General features: G+C 41.3%; 1 protein-coding gene across 1 annotated transcript in view; it reads left to right on the top strand.

The window, feature by feature from the left end:
* The window catches only part of LOC110437246, a 32,310-nt gene extending 18,400 nt beyond the window's left edge, over window positions 1-13,910 (top strand). Inside the window, exons 2-3 of the mRNA XM_021465625.1 lie at window positions 13,277-13,796; window positions 13,883-13,910. Coding sequence (XP_021321300.1) covers window positions 13,277-13,796; window positions 13,883-13,910 — 548 coding nt within the window. The remainder of the gene's footprint in view (window positions 1-13,276; window positions 13,797-13,882) is intronic.

Below are 18,482 nucleotides of genomic sequence, written 5' to 3'. Positions count from 1 at the left end.
GAGAAGGAAACTTTAGGAGCAGCTTGGGCTAGGTTCACAAGCCTTACCAATTCCGGTCCAAACCTTTCTCTGCCTGACCATGTACTATACTACCACTTCTATCGTGGTCTAAATAAGGCGGCTGCTCTTCACCTCGACATTGCTTCTGGTGGCTCATTCACACACAAACTCACAGATGAGGGGAGAGCTATCCTAGAAAGAATCCTTGAAAATACCCCTTACACAGGCTTTTATGATGAGTTTCCTGAAGAAGAAAAAGAAGTCGAGCCTAATCCTAAACCAAAAGAAGAGGAACTTGCAACTGAGTTAGAAATTCCACCTGATCCACCTATTAATTTGGTTGTAGAGAAACCTCCTGATAAGGGAATGCAAAACCAACTAAAGGATGATGAACCACCACCTTTACAGCATCCCTTTGAATTCGAGGAAGATCTTTTTGTAGACACCTCGAATTTTCCTATCCAAACACGACCTCTAGCAAGGACCACTCAATCCATTCTAAGAGTAGAATCTGTTGACATAGAGCACATCAAAAGCCTTTCGGCTATTCTGAGTTATGAATGGCTAACAGAAGCAGAGCTGTCTCTTGAGGTAGCTCGAATCATCACTCCTTCAACCATTCTTCTGTGCCAAATTAGAGGGTCCCCTAGGAAGGTCCACTACAATCCATATGTTGGGATAAATGTTATTTCCAAGGAGTTAGCTGGCACTCTTTATCCCAACGAGTCCATAACCCCATCTCAAAAACTTTTACAAAGTCCATCTAGATTAATTCTAGAGAGCCATGGGGTATTAAGGGCAGTTCCTATTAGAATCAAGGACTCTGGAATAGGTCTAGATTTTCACATTTTTGACATACCGGAGATTCCTCTCTTGATTGGTAGACCAATCATGAAACTTCTAGAAGAACAACCACAACGAGGTCATTTTCACTTCAAAGTTGGGAATTCCACTATTGTTGTTCCTCTAGCTAGATCAATTAACACGATAGTGGAACCCAAACTTGACCCAGATCCTATTGAGGAGGTCTTAATGGTGACTCAAGAGGAGATGACCCAACCATTCTTTAATCATGAACACTTTGTTCAAGAAGAAGAAGAGTTGATAGAACCCGTTGAGCTAGACAAAAATGAACTACCCTCACCTCCTTCGATAGAATTAAAACCTCTTCCTTCTGGCCTTAGATATGTCTTCTTGCACAACAACTCAAAAACTCCAGTAATTATCAGTGACAAGCTTTCCGATTATGAAACACAACAACTTGTCACTGTTCTTGAAAGACATAGATCAGCTTTTGGCTACTCTCTCGAGGATCTCACGGGCATTAGTCCCATTCTCTGCACTCATCGTATCCCTATTGATCCCAATTCTACACCTTCAAGGGAACCACAACGGAGACTTAACAATGCTATGCGAGAGGTTGTTAAGAAAGAGGTCCTCAAACTCTATCGTGCTAGGATTATTTATCCTATGCCACATAGTGAGTGGGTTAGCCCTGTCCAAGTAGTGCCAAAGAAAGGAGGAATGACGGTCGTTAGGAATAAGAAGAATGAACTTATCCCTCAACGAATTGTCACTGGGTGGCGTATGTGTATTGACTATCGAAAACTCAATAAGGCTACAAAGAAAGATCACTTTCCGTTACCCTTCATTGATGAAATGTTGGAACAGCTTGCAAACCACTCTTTCTTTTGCTTCCTTGATGGTTATTCTGGATATCACCAAATCCCAATCCACCCAGATGACCAAGAAAAGACTACCTTTACATGCCCGTATGGAACTTATGCATACCGACGAATGTCGTTCGGATTGTGCAATGCTCCAGCTTCTTTCCAACGGTGCATGATGTCTATTTTCTCGGACATAATTGAGAAGATCATGGAGGTTTTCATGGATGATTTTACCGTCTATGGCAAAACCTTCGATCATTGTTTGGAGAATTTAGATAGAGTCTTGCAGCGATGTGAAGAAAAGCACTTAATCCTGAACTGGGAGAAATGTCATTTTATGGTTCAGGAAGGAATAGTGCTAGGACATAAAGTGTCCGAACGTGGTATAGAGGTGGACAAAGCAAAGATTGAAGTTATTGAAAAACTTCCACCTCCCACGAATGTGAAAGGAATCCATAGCTTTTTGGGACATGCAGGGTTCTATAGACGCTTTATCAAGAATTTCTCTCAAATTGCTATACCCCTAACTAGTCTCCTAGCTAAGGATGCACCTTTCATCTTTAGTGATGAGTGTCATGAATCTTTTCAAACTCTTAAGAAAGCACTCATCTCAGCCCCGATTATCCAACCACCTGATTGGAATCTTCCTTTTGAGACCATGTGTGATGCTAGCGATTTTGCGGTTGGTGCCGTTTTAGGACAAACCAAGGATAAAATGCATTATGCCATATCCTACGCTAGCAAAACCTTGTCTGGACCACAGCTCAATTACACTACAACTGAAAAAGAGCTTTTAGCTGTTGTCTTTGCTATAGACAAGTTTAGATCTTACTTAGTGGGGGCAAAGATAATCATCTATTCAGACCATGCTGCTCTCAAGTACCTCCTCACTAAGAAAGATGCTAAGCCTCGTCTAATTCGATGGATTCTTCTACTCCAAGACTTTGACATAGAAATCCGAGATAGGAAGGGAGTTGAGAATTCCATAGCCGACCACTTGTCTAGGCTTCAATATAAGGAAACACATGATGAACTTCCCATAAATGACTACCTAAGGGATGACACCCTACTTAAGGTAACACATGCAGATCCATGGTACGCAGACATCGTAAACTTTATAGTAAAAGGCTATGTCCCACCTGGTGCAAACAAAAGGAAGTTGCTTCACGATAGTCGTTTCCACCTTTGGGATGAGCCATATCTTTTCCGAGTCTGCGCCGATGGAGTCTTGAGAAGGTGTGTTCCTATGGCTGAGGCTACTCAAATTATGGAAAGATGCCATGCCTCGTCATATGGAGGACACTATGGAGCATTCCGAACCCATGCTAAAATTTGGCAAAGTGGCTTTTTCTGGCCAACGATGTATGAAGATACAAAGGACTTTGTTAGGAGATGCCACCGATGTCAAAAACATGGGAATATCAACTCACGAAATGAAATGCCTCTCACAAATAATCTTCAAGTAGAACTTTTCGATGTTTGGGGCATTGATTTCATGGGGCCATTCCCTATGTCCGGAAATTGCGAGTATATCTTAGTAGCTGTGGACTACGTGTCCAAATGGGTAGAAACCCTACCTTGTCGATCAGCTGATTCAAAACATGCCAAGAGAATGTTCCATGAAGTAATCTTTCCTCGCTTTGGTATACCCCAGATAGTTATAAGCGATGGAGGTTCCCACTTCATCGACAAAATCTTCCGGAAGTACCTAGCCAATCATGGAGTTCGACACAACGTCACAACACCATACCATCCTCAGACTAGCGGTCAAGCCGAAACATCTAACAAACAAATCAAAAATATTTTACAAAAGACCGTAGATGAGATGGGTAAGGGGTGGAAGGACAAACTTCCTGATGCACTTTGGGCATATAGAACTGCATTCAAAACACCCATAGGCATGTCACCTTATCAACTTGTATATGGAAAAACTTGTCACTTGCCTGTGGAAGTAGAGTTTAAGGCTCATTGGGCACTCAAGAAATGGAACATGGATCTCCACCTTGCTAGCAAGAATCGTCTGATGCAACTATCTGAGCTAGAAGAATGGAGAGAGAAAGCCTACCACAATTCAAGGATTTATAAAGAGAGGACAAAACGATGGCATGATAAGAGAATCAAGCACAAGGAGTTTAAGCCTGGAGATAAGGTTCTACTATTCAATTCAAGAGTTAAGCTCTTTGGGCATGGTAAGCTACGAAGTAAGTGGGATGGACCATACAAGGTTATTGACACTTCAACTCATGGAGCCATTACCATCCAAGACGACATAGGTAACACTTTTAAGGTAAATGGTCAACGCTTGAAAATCTATCTCGAGCCACAAAACAACTTGGTAGAGGAACTTGATGTGATGGAGTTCATAGAATTCTCACATTAAGCTCTCATAAGCTCTAGACAATTACCTAACCCTTAACATGTTCCACAAGTTTTGTTGTCTATTTGGGTTGTGTAAGATTTTGAGGCTTAAGAAGAGTGAGACCAACCATGCAGGCCACAAGAGTGAACGACTATGTCAACATCCAGCTTGGGGGAGGCACCCCCACGTGTATCTAGATAAGTATTACTTTTCTTCCTTTGGTTTTATTTTCTAGTATTCGGAAATAAATAAATAAATAAAAATGCATAACCATGAAACCAAACAAAGTTTTTCTTTTGAGTAATATACAATAGTTTTGTGTAATTCTAAGTTTTAAATAAAAATAAAAATAAAAAGTTTGATCCAAGTCTAGGTAATTGACAAACATGATATGAGCAGGTCTGAGCTACTATTTAACTTGTTCCAAGTTTTGCTAGAGTTCTGGAGATTTTATCTTTTGAAAATCTAAAAATTCATAAAAAAATATATGAGATCATAGTACCTAGAGTCTTATGAGATATAAATATTAAAACTGTGGGCACTTGCTTTGTTCAAGCCATTGTTAATTCTTGTAGTTTTGGTTGAGAGAATTATCATGCTCCCAAGATCAAGATCTTTTTATTTTAAAAATATAAAAGATTCACTCTTGCGAAGTATCATTGCGTTAGAGGCATGGGACTATGCAAAAATTTGATTCGAAAGAAAAGAGAGTGAGACGAGAGGTAAAAATGGACAAGTGTCCAAAGTAGAATTAGGGGTACAAAGATACCCACCTGAGTGGAAAAAATGGACATGTGTCCGACAGTAGAATTAGGGGTACTTGCTGCCCACTTGAAAAAAAAGAGAGACTGAAAAAAAAGAAAAAAAAGAAAGAAAAAAAATGATAGCCCATGGTCCCTCTAATAAGCAATATGCCAGTAAGAGATGACAAACTTTTCAAAAAGGTCAAAGATCTTGATCTAGGAGTATGACATTCCTCTCCCTTACTCCGAGCGTTGACATAGCAAAATGCAAAGTAAGTATGCTAAAACTTTTAAAGCTCTACTTATATATCTTTCGAGAAGAAGGTAAATGCCTCAGTTTTATTTTGCAGACTTATTAAAAAAAAACTCAAGAACAAAGGTAAGACAGAAGAACTTAAGACATAGTGCTTGACTTGATCGTTCTGTTTTTCAATCACTTAAGACCTTAGTAATAACTTAAAAAAACCCTGTAGTAAGAGGCATAAAAGTAACCCCTGATTTCTTGCTGATTTTAGCTTTGCTCAGGGACGAGCAAAGGTTAAGCTTGGGGGAGCTTGTTGACGGTCCATAATGCTCACATTTAACCATCAACTAATCATGGAAAAGGATCCAAATGCAACCAACACCTAGACTTAGGGTTTTATCTGACAGAATTCCACAAGTTTTGGTGTTTGTCTATTTCTGCAGGGGGTTATCAGGAAATATGGAAGAAAGGCCCACACGTCGGGTTTACATAGAGATATTAACGTGTCGCGCAATTTTCTATCATCAAGAAGACTCCAGAAGCCACGGGAACGAACGGGAAGGAAATCGGGCTCGGAGGCAGGGCGCCCGCCCAACTCTCCTGGGCGCCCGCCCAGCTACAGTGCCCAATCAGGACACGTTTCGCAGATTATGCTCCACCGACCTAAAGGATCAAGGAAAACCATGCGATCAATGTCGGTTTGATCCGACGGCCCAGATTCACTTGAAGGGACTATAAAACCAGACCCCCTGGCCCCTGGAGATCATACCTCTTCTACAGAATCAAAGCTAGGGTTTCAATTCTTCATCCAAGTAGAGAGGATCCCTCTAGTTCTTCTAGTTCTACCTCTAGTTCATCTAGATCTAGTTCTAGTTCATCTAGTTCCAGTTCTAGTTCCTCTAGTTCTAGTTCTAGTTAGTTCTAGTTGTAATCTAGAAAATAGGGAGAGAGAAGAGGAGAGCGGAGGAGGAGGAGCCGGATCTGTCGGATCTTCCTCAACATTGTACTTTTGCAGCAACTGGTTCGTTCTTCATCGTTCTCTAGGTTCTTCAATTCATAATCCTGAGTTCTTTAATTACTTTTATTTACATTCAAGTTATTTATTGGATTCCCGCTTGCATCAAGTGCTCTAATCTTTGCAACATTAGAGTAGTAATTAATAGATTAGACGTGGTGTTTAGTCTTGCAATTACCTAGAATTGCACCCAATCCTGCGGATTGTTGTGGTAGCCTTAGGGTAGTGACAGCCCTAACGGTCGACGTATTCCACCTCGTTCGGATCGGTGTTTGTAGGACCGTAGTCAGACCTTCCTAGCCCCCTTCTCATCTCTTTCTGTGGTTAGTGCTCTGATGTCCCGATATAGATAATCTTGAAGTAATTCTTGAATCTTAGATCAACTAGAGAACTCTCAGGAAACTTCCTCTCTTCCCACCAAAAATAATTATATAGTTATCCTTGGGCGATCTTGGATCTTAATTAGTACACTCACGTTCCCTGTGGAAAATCGATACTCTGGAATACTCCCGGGTGAAAGCTACATCGGTATCCGTGCGCTTGCGGATTTTTCTGTTTGCGTTTAAAATACCCAACAACCCAGCGGACTCATTGGCGTGGAAGCATGTGAATAACACGTATGAGTGGTTTGACTCAGATCCATGGAATGTTAGACTCGGACTTGCATCTGATGGCTTTAATCCATTTGGGATGTTGAATGTTAATTACACTTGCTGGCCTGTGATACTGATTCCTTATAACCTGCCACCTTGGCTCTGTTTGAAACAACCTTATTGGATGATGTCGATGTTGATACCTAGGCCTAAATCTCCTAGAGTGAACATTGATGTATATTTACAACCTCTCATTGATGAGCTACATGATCTGTGGGTTAATGGAGTTTTAACATGGGATGAAAAGGAGAAGAAGAATTTTACTCTACACGCAATTCTAATGTGGACAATTAATGATTTCCCCGCATATGCCATGCTATCTGGTTGGAGCACAAAAGGTAAGTTTGCTTGTCCTTATTGTCATAGGCATACTGACTATTTGTGGTTAAAACATGGTTCAAAGCACTGCTACTTGGGACATCGCCGATTTTTGCGCATGAACAATAAGTGGCGAAGGAACAAGGCTAGCTTCAATAACAAGGTTGAAACCAGGGAAGCTCCAGTACCGCTCACTGGTGAGGATGTGTTGAGAGACTTCGAGAGTTTCCAACAAGTGACTTTTGGGAAGGATACAAGGAAAGTATTTTCAAATGATATACTATTGCCTCTTTGACCATGCTTCATTTTGCAGAACTGAAGATATAACTTATGAAGGACATAAAATGGGATAAAACAACAAGCACTAAAAATAAGAGGTGAGAAAAATTAGCTTCTATTCATGAATCTATATTGAATGAAACATGTTTTCCAGACTTTCAGTGTGGCTTCATTATGATTTTTGTCACATGTTATCTATATGCCTTACTAAAAACGAGGCTCCACAAAATTCTGTTGCCTCCCACAAATCTTACTCTGATGCTACCAATTTCCTTTTGTTCTATGGGATTTGTTCAGTTCATGGATGCGATGTTCAGGGCAACACGACCAAAATTTGCTGGCCATAGGTCTTCTGCCTGCTTGCAGTTTTAGTATTTCCTACTAATGAAATTGGCATGTCAAACAGCTCTGCATCAACACTGGCTGTAGGATTTAGTTTTTTCAGCTAATGAAATATGCAGTCATCATTAGAGTCGTATGATAATTACAACATGCATATTTACTTAAGTACAAGTGAGATTTCGTCATAATAGATTCAGATGTGCTATTCTCTCTAAGATGTTCATATTTGTGTGCACATCATTGGCACATCATTGGAACCGACTACAGGTCATTGTGGTTCTGCTTAGAACATGTAGAGTGGAGGATTCCTGACATCATTATGGCTGATGGTGGCAGGGGCATGTGGTGGTTACCATCGTTTGTCTCTCTAGCAACTATGGATCAATTTAGTCAAAATAATTTGAGATAAGACATATATTTCCAAATATACATGTGGCTGTATGGTTTAATAACAAGTAGTTGCTTTGCTCTCCGTTTATTTTTGCATTGGAAACACATGTAAACATTTTGGTAGTCACCTATACTATTATGTATCATGATGCCATGTGCTAATGTCTTTTTACTCATGTGCAGGAAGCAAGAACAAGGTTTCAGTGGGAGGCTCATAACGAAGCGAGGACACAGCCAAGACGATGATGTATGGCACTATTAGGATACTCGAGCGCTGCATATATGTTAGAACAATTTAAAAAGTAGTCAAATGAGTGAATTGTAAACTTTTTATGATTTAGCTACTTTTTAAGTGGTTTGTTAACTTATCGAATGATTATTATATTGAATATATATGTGAGTGCAATTGCTTTTGTTATGGTTTATTGAATTGCATTGATGATTTATGAAACCTAAATTAAATGTTACTTGCGTTGCAATCAAAGCTAGGCCTATGAGCCATGATGTGTGGCAATATGCTCATGGCAACAAATTTATTTACATTGCAAATAATACTATCGCCACAACATGGTTGTTGTTGCAATAACCGTTAACCTTTTGCAATGAAATCAATTGGGTGGCAAATAGTCTTGTTGCAATGGCACCATGATCATGGTAATAACGTACGGTGTCTTGCAACGACTAAATTTCTGTGGCAAATGATACTATTGCCATGCCACAAAACCGTGGCAATTTCGTATAATCTCTTGCAACCAATAACCAGGTGTGGCAAATGATACTTTTGCCACGCCACAGTGATTGTGGCAATAATGTAGCCTCTCTTGCAATGAATAAAAAATGTGGCAAACAGTTTACTTGCCACGACATAACGATTGTTGCAAGAACACCTTAGGCAACAAAATTCGAGCGTGGCAACAAAATTCTATTGCTACACTATTGCTTGTTGCACTTACCACCTCCAACAACGAAGAAGAGCATGGCAAGTGCACATATTGCCATGCTAGTGAATGTTGCGATAACGTCCTATTGCCATGGTTAGCAATGGACAACTATGGTTGCAACAAAAGCTAACTATTGCAATGCCAGACTAGCAATGGTTGCAAGTTCTTATTGCAACAAGATATTTTGCAACCATGGGAAACAAACACGATTCGGTGGCAAGAACTACATTTTGCAACCAAATTGGGCCTATTACAACATTTTCTCATCATTGCGCAAGGGTCAGAAGTTTGTAGTGTCCTATACGCACACGAATATCATATTAGACAAACCACTGCAAACACATACATGTTATTCCCTTGCCACACGATATTTGGTCCAACTCATGGGTTAACACTTAACCCAAGCATGACCATGCATTTGTTGATCCAAACACTTGAGTGATCCAGTGATATCTATCACACATAGAGAGGGACAAGTTCCATCTTCATTATCTATGTCTCATAGCATGTTTACTGACAAACCCGAAGACCACCTTTATAACTACCCTATTACGGAGTAGCGTTTAATAGTCCCTAAGTAGGTCGTTTCACATCTTGAGAACATACGACAATCTTAGGTCCATGGGCATAACGTACATGATGCATAAAGAGATAATAAGAACATCTTACATTGGGTCAGTCCAGCCCCATGTCATACATGTGGCCACATTGTTAGTTTGATATCTCTATGTCTATGACTTGTGAAACATAGTTATCAACTAATATATGTGCTAATCTAATGTTCATGTGTGTCCTCACACGAACTCTAATCAGGGACAACTTTAGAATAACCATATAAGTAAAAGAGTTTCACAAACAATTCACATAATTGTCAGTCAATATAAGTTTGTCTATAATGGATATTCAATCAACTCATAATATATGTTATGGATACACTCATAATATCATCATCTCTATGATTACCTCTCGGGCATATTTCCAATAATCTCCCACATGCACTAGAGTTGATCTCTAAGATATCTAATACCCATAGACCTCAAGTGTGCCTCATGCTTAGGCTGTGGAAGAGCCCTTGTCAAAGGATCTGCAATATTCAAATCTGTATGTCTTTTGCACATCTTGATTTCACCTTGCCTAATGAACTCTCGAATGAGGTAAAACTTCCATAGCACATGTTTGTTCTTCTGGTGATTCTTGGCTCCTTAGCCTGTGCAATCACCCCATTGTTGTCATAATGTAGATTCAATGGGCTCAACGCATTCACAAACACACCAAGTTCAATGAGGAACATCCTCATCCAAACACCTTCCTTCGCAGATTTAAAAGTTGTGATGTACTCGGCCTCTGTTGTAGAATTAGTCATCGTCGCTTGCTTGGAACTTTTCCAGCTTACTGCACCACCATTTATTGTGAACACAAAACCTAATTGAAATTGTGAATCATTTGTGTCAGTTTGGAAGCTAGCATCGGTATAACCATTTACAATGAGCTCCTCGTCACCTCCATAGATTAGGAACACATCTTTAGTCCTTCTCAAGTACTTAAGGTTTTAACAAGTGTCTAGTGACTTTCACCTAGATTGGTTTAGGGTTTAGGGTTTAGGGTCTAGATGGAACCAATTGCCGAAGCATATGGAACCTTACTCATGTATTTGTGCTCTTCATTTGATGAAGGATACTGCTTATTGCTAAAATGTATACCATGTGACATAGGCAAGAACCCTCTTTTAGATTGTTCCATGTTGAACAGTTTTAACACCTTGTCTATGAACATATCTTGGCTTAATCATATTAGCCTATTGGACCTATCTCTATAGATCTTAATGCCCAAAATTTATGCTACTTCTCCTAAATCCTTCATAGAAAAATTATTACTCAGTGAAGTCTTTACGGATTGCAACATTGGAATGTCATTTTGTTGAGTACTTTAAATGCACATAGAAAAATCCCCAAGCGCACGGATACTGATGTAGCTTTCACCCGAGAGTATTCCAGAGTATTGATTTCCACGGGGAACATGAAGTTTACTAGAGAATCAAGGTCATCCAAGGATAATGATAAGAGAAGAAAGATATATATATTTTTGGTGGGTACAGAGGAATCTTCTAATGTTTTCTAAGTTGATTGGGTTATCAAGATCAGGCTTACTATACTATACTTACCATGGAGCAGCAGGTCCTTTCCGACACTCGATTAAGACTGGGAAGAAAGTAGTCGGGAGAAGGCTGCCAAAAGCTCTACGAAACACCAACCCAAACATGGTGGAATATAAAGGCCTGATAGGGCTGTCACCCCTGGGGCTACCACAACTATCCGTGGGATTGAGCACAAACTCAGGTAAACTATAGCCTAGACACCACGTCTATGCTAGCATTTACTACTCTAATTATCTAGAATAACTAGAGCACTCAATATGAACATAGATCAAGTGAGTATAATGAAGTAAGAATGAAATAAAGAACTGAACTTAGAAATAATAATTAAGGAATTTGGAGATTGCTGAGCAACGAACCAGATGCTGCCAAAATACAATGTTGAGGAAGATCCAACAGATCTGGCTCCTCTTCAGCTCTCTCCTCCTCTCTCCCTATTTTCTAGATACAACTAGACAACTAGAACTAGAACTAGATGAACTAGAACTAAAATTAGATGAACTGGAGGGACCTCTACTTCTCTACTAGATGCCTAATTTTTGTTGTAGATGTAGCTAATGAAGGAGATGCCTCTAGGTGGGTTAGGGTTGTATTTATAGCCCCATAGGAAGCACCACAACCCTTGGATCAAACCGACTTAAACGTGCACTCAAGATTACTCCTCAAAGGTGGTGGAGGCAGGATCCACGAGGCTGGCTGTGATTAGTGGAGATCTCCGGGCGGCCGCCCCTGACAGGTGGGGCACCCGCCCGGCCATCGAGCTGGTTCGAGCTCCCATTTGGTCTGGAGCCTCCTAGAACCTTCCAGATTACTCCTGAGTTGAAGTTTGTGGTATTATTTCTATGTAAATCTGACATATAGACTGACTTTTGTTCTTATTCTGATAACCCCCTGTAGAAATAGATAATCACCAAAACTCGTGGAATTCTATTAGTGATATCCCCTATAGCTAGATAATATTTTGATTTAAGTCCTTTAGTGACAACCCTGCTAGGCATTGGTGGACTAGCCAACTCAAGCCTGACCTTAGGTGTAGCTAAGAACTATCAACCCAATGCTTCTAGGATAGTAGTTAACCTCTGACCTCCCCTAGTACTACTAAGAAGTGTCAACCAGCATTTCTAGCACCATTGCCAGGGACTAGACTTTGTGTCTCCCTCTGGTGATTGCATTAAGAATTGCCAACAGCAGGATCCACGAGGTTGAAGCTATTGGCTTCTACCCTCAGGCGGCCGCCCTTAGCAGGTGGGGCGCCCGCCCCTTGCCTATAAGAGGTGGGCCTAGGTGGTGTCTTCCTGAGTCTTCTAGAGTATTCAAGAATTGACATTCAGGTCTTCTCTCTATGTAAATCTGTCACGTGGACCTTCTTTTGTTCTTATTCCGATAACCCAATACAGAAATAGACAATCACCAAAACTTCTAGAATCCTGTTACTGATAACCCCTATAGCTAGATAGTATTCAGATTTTAGTCCTCCCTCATGCTACATTGATGGTTAAAAAAGACTACTTATCTACTATCAACAAACTCCCCCAAGCTTAACTTTTGCTCAGTGATGGATGAGGAGTTGCTACAATACTTTCACACCTCACAGGTACACATGCGTTCAAACAAGGACTCTCCTTTGGATTAGAGTGAACTATTCTAACTCAAAACTCAGTCATTTTACCTTTCACCATGGGGCTTATAGCTATCACTTAGGTCTTGAGCAGTTGAAAGGTAGAATAGTTAAGTCACACACTATGTTTCTCGCTCTTTGATCAACTATTATTCCAGAGTTTTTCAAGATTTTCAAATAAAACTCAAAGATTCCTGGGAAATTTAACTTTTTACCATTATAGCGAGTGGCAACTCCTCAGATAGCATCTTAAGAGTTGCCGATACAACTTTACCACGAAATAGAGAAAAGTGATACAAAATTGCCACATTTACTGACGTGGCATGCCAGCGCCACACTTCATGTTGGATCTAGGTCAGCCTCGGGTGATAAATGACCACGGCTGCCCCTGCCCATGCTCTCTTCGTACTCTGCTGATGATCATAGTCATGCTGCTATAATGCTAGAGCAGAGCTCATCATAATCGGTCAAGTGCATGTTTCCCTTTCATAGATGCATTGTAGCAGGCTGACAGAAATCCGACAATAGGTGATAACATTGATATTCCTGCAGCAAACGAATTAGGGGGTGGACCTGCTATTCAAGGAGGTGTAGTGGGTCATGATGAGGCTACACCAAGCCCCCAAGGCAACCTAGGAGCACCTACTGGGCACAACTTTGCAACACCACCAAGTCAGCACTCTGAAGAAACTTTTGGAGGGCCACTGAGATTTAGGACGCTGAATGACTTGTTTGATACAACTGAAGAGGTTCAGGACTATGAATATAGTGGGGTCTACATGCTAGCTGCTGATGAACCACTAGGTGTGGATGAGGCACTGGAAGAAGAGTGTTGGGTTGAAGCCATGATGAGTGAGTTGCTGTCAATTCAGAATAACAAGACCTGGCATTATGCAACTCTTCCGAAGGGTCACAGAGCAATAGGCTTGGAATGGGTATACAAGGTCAAGAGGGATCCTAAGGGCAGCATTCTGAAACACAAAGCTAGGCTTGTGGCAAAGGGATATGTTCAAAGGCATGGGGTGGACTATGATGAGGTATTTGCTCCTGTTGCTAGGCTAGAGACTGTCAGGTTGGTTCTAGCTCTAGCTGCTCATGGAAAATGGGAAGTGCATCATATGGATGTAAAATCTGCATTTTTTGAATGGTGATTTACAGGAGGAAGTATATGTCCAACAGCCACTAGGATTTCTGAATCCAAACCAAATAGGGAAGTGCTGAAACTAGAAAAGGCTCTGTATGGCCTGGAACAGGCACCAAGAGCCTAGAATTCAAAGCTTGATCAAGAACTTGTAAAGCTGGGGTTTTGCAGGAGTGAAGAGGAGCATGCAGTCTATAAAAAAAGGCAGTGGTGATTCACTACTGTTGCTAGGAGTGTATGTAGATGATCTCATCATCTGTGGTCCTGACAAGAGAAGAATTGCAGAATTCAAGGATCTGATGAGCAAGACTTTCAGTATGAGTGACTTGGGGCTTTTGAGTTACTATCTGGGAATGGAGGTGAGTCAGAAACCAGGAAAAATAATTGTTTGCCAAAGAGCATATGCTGCAAAGATAGTGGAGCAGTGTGGAATGAAGGGCTGTAATCCAGTGGATACTCCAATGGAAGAAAACAGTAAACTGTTGCCTGGGAAACCAGATATGGCTAGAGATGTGACTAAATTCAAGAGCATAGTTGGCAGTTTGAGGTACTTGGTCAATACTAGACCTGACATTGCTTTTGCAGTGGGGATGGTTAGTAGATTCAAGGAAACTCCTACTGTTGAACATTGAGCTGCAGTGAAGAGAATTGTGAGATACATTGCAGGTACTACTGAATATGGTTGCACATACAGGAGCTATGCCATTTCAGAGCTGAAACTGTTGGGGTTTTCTAACAGTGATCATGCTGGTGATCTTGAGAAGAGAAGAAGCACTTCAGGTGTGGTGTTCTTTCTGAATGGGAATGTGATAACTTGGTGCTCTCAGAAACAAAGAGTTGTGTACCTATCAAGTTGTGAGGCCGAGTATATTGCAGTGTGGCTGTGTAGGCTCATTGCAGATTTGGCAGGAAGAAATGTTGAAAAATTCAGGCTTCTGATGGACAACAAAGTAGCTATCGAGCTGAGTAAGAATCCAGTGTTTCATGAACGTAGCAAACACATAGATACTCGGTATCATTATATAAGGGAGTGTGTTGCTAATGGTATTGCAGAAGTGGAGCACGTTGGCACTAACAAGCAGCTGGCTGATATACTGAAAAAGCCATTGGGCAGAGTCAAGTTCATTGAGATGCGTCAGAAGTTGGGCGTCAGTGAGATTTGCCACAATTAAGCGGGTGAATGTTGGAGCAGAGCTCATCATAATCATGGCAAGTGCATGTTTCCCTTTCTTAGATGCATTGTAATAGTTCAATTAAGTTGTGAACATTTGGTTAGCACGTAGAATCACAGGTTGAGGTGGAGACTTGCACGTCTCGACGCTGTGACCATGCCCAGGATAGGCTCACTCCGTCATGGTGAGCATGCCGTGCTTGTCGCGTGGATGACCGCAAATGACGGCATACCACGCAGCTGCCAACCGTGGCTGGTATCTCGGATCGAGCCATATATCAATGAAAGTTGTTGCATCGGGGAAGGCTGCGCCATTCGCAGCGAAACCAATTCACCGAGTCTCGGGCTCTCTCTCTTGCTCTCGCGTTCGTGTACTGTGGTGACCGCGCACCCGACGTCGTCAGTGCCGGCACGTTCCAAGCTCCGGCGATCCGCCGGACCTTACATATAATATGTAGTATAAATGGCCAATCTGAATCTACATCTGTGGCTAATGGCATGCTATATGGTGTAATTACGTAGTCACTTATTAAACACCCAGCACATGCGCGCGTGCATCTCAAATTGTCAACTCCTAGTATAAGTTGTACTATGGTTTTTTGTTTCTTTTTTCCTGCTACAAGTAAAGTGCTATCAGTAGCTACTAACTCGTGTCCGTTTCTGCTTGAAAATTTTAAATGGAACCATGCGGCATGTAGCTTCGGCCAAGGGAATGCCAACGCCAATAGCGTTGCGGCATGAACTTCACCATCGGCGGTGTGTGCGTGCTGGACACCAGCAACTTCCAGCGCAGTATCAGCGTGCAGATCAATCTGTTCCAGGATCAATAGCAGCCTGCAGCGACAGCAGCCCAAGGCAACGGGGTCGCGCTCATCGTGGTCTCTAGCAATGACTATTCCTACGCCGCCGACAAGGACAAGAGCACAAGCGTACGTGAGCTATTACTACTATACTATATGTACAAACAACAATTAGCATATGATAGATCTGAAGCTGATGTGTACGTAAAGCCCTACTGACACTTGCACTGGCACACACGCAGGCCGTGATCGGGTACATCCCGACGGTGGTGCGCGAGCTCAGGGAGCAGCTCTGGCGGCTGTGCAACGACGTGCCCGCCATGTTGGCCGCCTCGTCGGCCTGCCCGTGACCAACGCTTGCATGCCGGCCACTGCACTCCTTGTCCCCGCCGTTCATGACTGCCAGCTAGCCGCCACCATTCATGCAGCGCGCTGCCGAGAAGGTTGCCTTCGGACAGACCGCCACCCTCAAAATCTCGTGCTAGGAGGACTTCGAATCCACCATCACCTTGCTCCAGCTCGACTCCGTCATGGCGCGCTGGTGCCCGCAGCCCGGTAGAGCCACCACGGTAGGGATACAACATGTGCAAGAGTGGGTCTGGGACAAAGGACAAGAGAGGAGGGGTAGGAGGGACATTTTACATGCCCCTATTGACTCAGATCCAACATGAAGTGTGGTGCTGGCGTGCTATAGCAGCAAATATGGTATTTTCGTATCACTTCTCTCTATTTAGTGGTAAAGTTGTATCAGCAACAGTTAAAGTGCTATCTAAGGAGTCGCCATTCGCTATAATGTTAAAAACTTAAATTTCCCAAGATTCCTTGTATGACCCTTTCTAGTCTCTCATGTGTATTTTTGGATCTCTCCAAGACAAGTGAGAATATAGTATTTATATCACTAATACGTAACTGCCTTCTCTCTCTCACCCTACTTCAAATTGGTTTATGTGGAGCTCATAGGTGGGAAAGACAATTCAAACCTACTTGCATGTATTGCATAGTTAAACCATGGATCTAGAGAAATTAATTATACAATCAAGTCATATGTGCATGTGAGTGCAGTGAATAAATGAGAAGAATGAAAGTGGTTATGAGGGGTGATAACTGATGGTGTATATCTAGTTCTACAATTGCTCCTTGGGGATAACATACCTCTCTAATCTAAAAACAAGGACTTGGCTGTTTTTTTCTCTTTTGCACTGGGACTTTTGTCCTCTTTCTTTCTTTTCTCACCTTTTTTAACATAGATCAGCCAATCCCTTTTAATGCTCTGATAACAATAGGGAGTAGCTTCATTGGAATAGTAGAATAAGACATAACAAATATTTTTGGGTGTCTTCTCCCAATGTAGGAGTAGAACAATTTCTAAGTGGCTGTGGAATTTATGGGTGAATGAATAAGTAAATGTGTACTCCCAGGATATGAGTAGCATAAGTGCGTGCCTCTAGGATAGAAACAGTACAGAATGTATTCCATATATGTGGGTGGTACTTCCAGGAACAGCAGTAGCACGTAGTGAATGTGGTGGATGTAAGTGGTTGCATACTTCTAAGGATATAAGTAGCTAAGATCAATGGATGGAGAGCACATAATATCAAATTTAACAGCATCACTAGTTTCTTAGGGTCTACACAGCTTAACTACCCTCAATGCTTATAGGTTAAAATATAACTGGAGGTTTTCCTAATCTAATAAGCATGAGTATTTTGCTGTGGTAGGAATTTTAATCTCATCATATAAGAACTCATCATGTAGCAATTTATGATTTTCAAAATAAAATTCTCCGAAACTCTAGCATCTCTAGGAGCAAGATTGATAGCAGCTCAAAACCTTCCCATATCCTATCCATCAACTATCTAGACTTAGATCAAGCAATTGCTACCCACAAGTTTTTGGCTCAAAGCAAAGTCTTAGGTCTAAACAGTTGTGTCTAATACTAGGGAGAGTACAAGGTTGAAAGCTAGGTACTTGTAAGGAATTACAACAGAGCAACTATTCATCATCTCCATATAAGAATTTATTTTAGAGGTTCATTTTAACAGATTCATTAAGATCTCTCCTAGCAAGATTAATTATGAAAGATAAAATAGTTATTGGGTTTCTAAGGTTATTCATCTTTTTATCTTATTATAACCGTACTATGAATAAATAGATAAGTGAGTAAGGGATACTTAGCTCGGTATACGGGGGTTGCTCCTCCAAGCTGGATGTTGACATAGTCTGCCGAGGTTGCTGACGGGCAATGAAGGCATACTGATCCTCCCTAAGTGTCATGGGTAGTTGCTATTAGAAACAACACTTGTTTGATGTGGATAGTGCTCCGATAGGGGACAGGACGTCCTTCTGCATGTTAGTTCTTCTTGATCCTTTGAAGCCTGTGAAGCTCAAATAGATAACAAAGCTTGCGGAACTGATTAAGCGTTGGTACTAAACCTCTAAGCTTTGGGAGTCTAGAACTTTCTTATACAACTACAAGAAGTGTGTGGCTTTTTGACATTCTATTATATCGTAATATATGCAATTTGTATCACAAATTGAGTTTTATGATATCAAGGTGACATAAACTGTAATGTCGAAAAGCCACTGTCACAAAATGATTTTATGACATCTATTTTGCTAAATGTCATAAGTTTATGACGTGTGATT

Source organism: Sorghum bicolor, chromosome 7, assembly GCF_000003195.3.
Source record: "Sorghum bicolor cultivar BTx623 chromosome 7, Sorghum_bicolor_NCBIv3, whole genome shotgun sequence".
In the NCBI taxonomy this organism is placed as follows: domain Eukaryota; kingdom Viridiplantae; phylum Streptophyta; class Magnoliopsida; order Poales; family Poaceae; genus Sorghum; species Sorghum bicolor.
Note: the sequence above shows the minus strand (reverse complement) of the source record. Positions and strands in the feature narration are given on the sequence as shown.